The sequence below is a fragment of the Photinus pyralis genome, unplaced genomic scaffold (assembly GCF_008802855.1).
Source record: "Photinus pyralis isolate 1611_PpyrPB1 unplaced genomic scaffold, Ppyr1.3 Ppyr1.4_LG7, whole genome shotgun sequence".
Taxonomy (NCBI): domain Eukaryota; kingdom Metazoa; phylum Arthropoda; class Insecta; order Coleoptera; family Lampyridae; genus Photinus; species Photinus pyralis.
Window position 1 is genome coordinate 28896023 of NW_022170738.1, and position 3712 is coordinate 28899734.

At 40.5% G+C, this 3712-nt stretch overlaps 1 protein-coding gene across 1 annotated transcript; it reads left to right on the forward strand.

Moving 5' to 3' along the window:
• The first annotated feature begins 837 nt into the window (after positions 1-837).
• LOC116176155 (facilitated trehalose transporter Tret1-like) lies at positions 838-2175 on the forward strand. The gene has a single exon (XM_031494631.1). The coding sequence runs from the start codon at positions 838-840 to the stop codon at positions 2173-2175; it is 1338 nt and encodes a 445-aa protein (XP_031350491.1).
• The last annotated feature ends 1537 nt before the right edge of the window (positions 2176-3712 follow it).

Genomic DNA, 3712 nt, shown 5'->3' on the forward strand with positions numbered 1-3712 from the left:
CCCCCAAGCTCCGAAGGATTGAGCGCCGCTTGCGAGGGTTTTGTCCGCTCCTGAGCGTTAGTTTTTCGCTCGTGAGCACTTTTAACCGCCCTCAAGCGCTGAAAGATAAGCGCCGCTTGCGAGCGTTGTAATGGAATAAGAATATTAAATATTGATTTGCGCATGACTTAATCAGTTAATTAATAATTAATTGTCATGGTGTATCTTATTCCATTACACCGTTTTCTCCGCTTCCGAGTGCTATTTACGCTGTTGAGCATTTTTTCCGCTCACGAGCACTTTTCCCAAGCGCTCGTGATAAACAACTGGAGCGCTTTTAGGAGTGCTCGGAACTCTCGCGAGCATTTTTGAGATACTTAGAGCGCTCTTCGCTCGAGCGGTTTTTTAGAATGCTCGACCCAGATCTGCCCCCCAATCCCTCAAACATCGCGCACAAACACCTACTGGTATTCGTCTCCCATACCCTTCTCTCTCTTACCTCCGAACTCCGCCTCCGATCCCATACGTAACTGAAGAGTAATCATTCCTTGTTATTAAAAGGAAATCAGAGCTCGTATTAAGTGTAAGGTTCGCCTTCAAAAAGATCATTTTTGTGTTGATTACCTTTCGATAGCACGCGAGTTTTATTCCTTTATAAGCTTCTAAGTAATTCTTAGCTATTCAATTGCTCAATTATGCGCAAGATAAATCTCTTAAATCTCTTAATAAGATCCAAAAAGCCTTAATTAATTGTTCAAGGCAACATACCGACCCGCATTATTTAAAAAAAAACGACTGTCGCTACCTGTACTAACTTTGTTTTTCCTTTCAGCAACACTGAGTGCTGTATCCGATGGAATGCACTACGCCTGGACCGCTCCAATTATTCCACTCCTTCAACATTCCAACTCTACACTTCAAGTTACCCACACGGACGTACTATGGCTAGAAAACGTTTACATGATTGGAGGGTTTGCGGGAATTCCCTTCACCGTGTTGACTATAGACCGTTTTGGACGTAAAACCTCAATCATAGTAGGAGCTGTTCAAAGTGTGGTCTCGTGGATACTAATCGGTGTTGGGCCGTCGATTGAGTACGTGTACGTGGCGCGTTTTCTGAGCGGATTAGCAGGAGATGTCGGATTCGTAGCGGCACCGATGTACGTAGCGGAGATTGCCGATAAAAAGATACGAGGATTTTTGGGATCGTGGATCTATCTAATGATGTTAGTTGGAATTGTAATAATCTACTCCGTTGGTCCTTTTGTCACACTTGCGGTCTCTTCGGCAGTTGGTTGTGCGTTTTTGGTTGTAGAACTGCTTACCTTCCCATTTATGCCCGAATCACCGTACTATCACGTTATGAAGAAAAATCCGGCGGCAGCTCGGAAATCGTTACAAAGGCTGAGATCGACGGACGACGTGCAGGAAGAAATGGAGGAAATAACCGCTACGGTTAAAATGCAGCTGTCCCAGGGACGCGGTTGCGGCGATTTGGTGATGAAGAAGAACAGCCGAAAGGCTCTACTGATTATGACGGTGCTCAATTTAGCGCAGCATTTTAGTGGATACAGCGTTATACTCATGAACATTCATTCCATATTAGAAGATGCCAGTGGTTCGCTAAGTGTTAACAACATCGCTATTTGGTACTCAGTTCTCATGTTAGTTTCAGCATTGTTATCTTCGTTTATAGTTGACAAAGCTGGAAGAAAAATTCTTCTCGGCGCTTCGAGCATTACAACTGGTGTATCAGTGCTGGTTTTTGCAATCTACATGACCTTGAAGGAGTCTAACGTCGATCTCACATCGTATAGTTGGGTACCTACTTTCTTCGTGATGTCTTTTGCGATTTGTTTTAAATTTGGATTGGGTATTGTACCCATTGTGACAACGGGAGAACTTTTCCCCACAGATTTAAAAGCTCTTGGAATGACAACTGCAGACGGTATATACATCGTTTCGTCAATCTTGTCCATATACGTATATCAAGTTCTGAAAGAAAACTTTGGGCATCACGTACCATTCTTTCTTTTTAGCGCGTGCTGTGTTTGCACAACAATCTTCACTGTATTTTTTATACCGGAAACCAAGGGAAAGACATTAAAAGAAATTCAAATAATGTTAAACGGCCTTCCCTCTCTAAAGGACAGCAGCGAGGCCGAAGAAAAACTGAATGCTCCAGAGAAAGCTTGAAGCTAGTACGGAATCTCGCGGTCATAACTGTGATTTTTAATTAACGCCAATCTATTTTTGGCGCTAAAATATGCAGTATTACAGACAGTATCATGAAGCTCGTATAATGTTATAATCATGAGTGATAGTATTATGATGTGATACATTTTTCTTTGATTTATATAGACATACATTCAGTCACCATTCCAATAAAACAAAGTGTTGTTTGTAAATAGGTACGCAATTGAATAACTGGCAAGTAGAAGCGGAGATAATACGCAATTACGTCATTGAAGGTCAAGCAGATAACGCTTTAAGTGAGGTCAATGTAAGAAACTCTATACTTTAACTGCTACTCACCACCATTTATTCGGAATTTACCATGTTGGATACCCTCACGCTCACTGTTTTGGAAATGCTAATATAATTTGAATTTTGGCGGTATTCCACAGCTATATTAATTAAATCATTTACTCATCCTTGGGTAGTAAACGCCAGATTCAGGAACCTCCTCTAAGATAACTGCTGTCTTTTGTTTCAGAGTACCTGCTCAGACACTCCATTTTCGAAATATTACAATCGGAAGTTTGAATCCAACCGACAGATACGTCTTTTCCAGATCTTCTTTCTTGCTTGGAGGGTACCCCCTTCTAACACATTGTTTCCATAATATACCCGAATTTTGACCTCATCGACGGAGATTTTGCGTCATTATTGTACCTTGGTACATCGCTTTAATACGTTTTCTCATTGAAATTTGCGTATTTATATACCGATGTATGTCTTTTTTTCTAGATCATCCCTTGCAATAATAGAAATAGGCATTTGAAATCTCCAGAAAAAGACTTCCCCTACTATACCTAATTGCTTCTCGGAATTTTTGACTTGAGCTTTTGTCCGAGCCTTTGACCTCGCGAAAATCATGTGATCGCTCTCAAAACAGGAGGCGCTAATAAATAGCGAAAACAAATTTGAAAAAAGTAAGGCCGTTTTCCCATAATCGGGGACAGTCGGTTAGACTGACATCACGAATTATGACGGACAACTTAATAAACAGGTGGTTCGAATATTGCTTCCGGAAATAAAGAGAAGTCTCCATAAATACGTTAATTCCTCCATGGTGGGTTTCTTTGGGCCCTGCTTTGGGCCTATAAGAATGATATAAATAAGCACGCAATTAAATTTACGATGGTGTCAGGTGTGGGGTCTGTTTAAGTAGACAATTAGTGAAAGTTAATGCTAGTACTGAGCAGATCCGCATCAAGAATATGAAACAATTATTAATCCAGGAAAGCCCGTCAAGCTAAAATAAAAGCTGCTTAACAATCAATGTGGACTAAAACCAAATCCGGACAAAAGCCATGCAAGCTGTAATGGAAGCAGGTCAACAAGAAATAAGAGCTATGATTCTAACGCATTTTATTAAAATTACCTTGATCTAATTGGCTAGTCAAAAAGTAAGTGGACTTTGCTTTTTACCAAAAAATCTAATTAAAATGCACCCTTCCACCTTCAGCCACTTTGCCATAATGGAAAATTTATTTTATGACAAATCAGA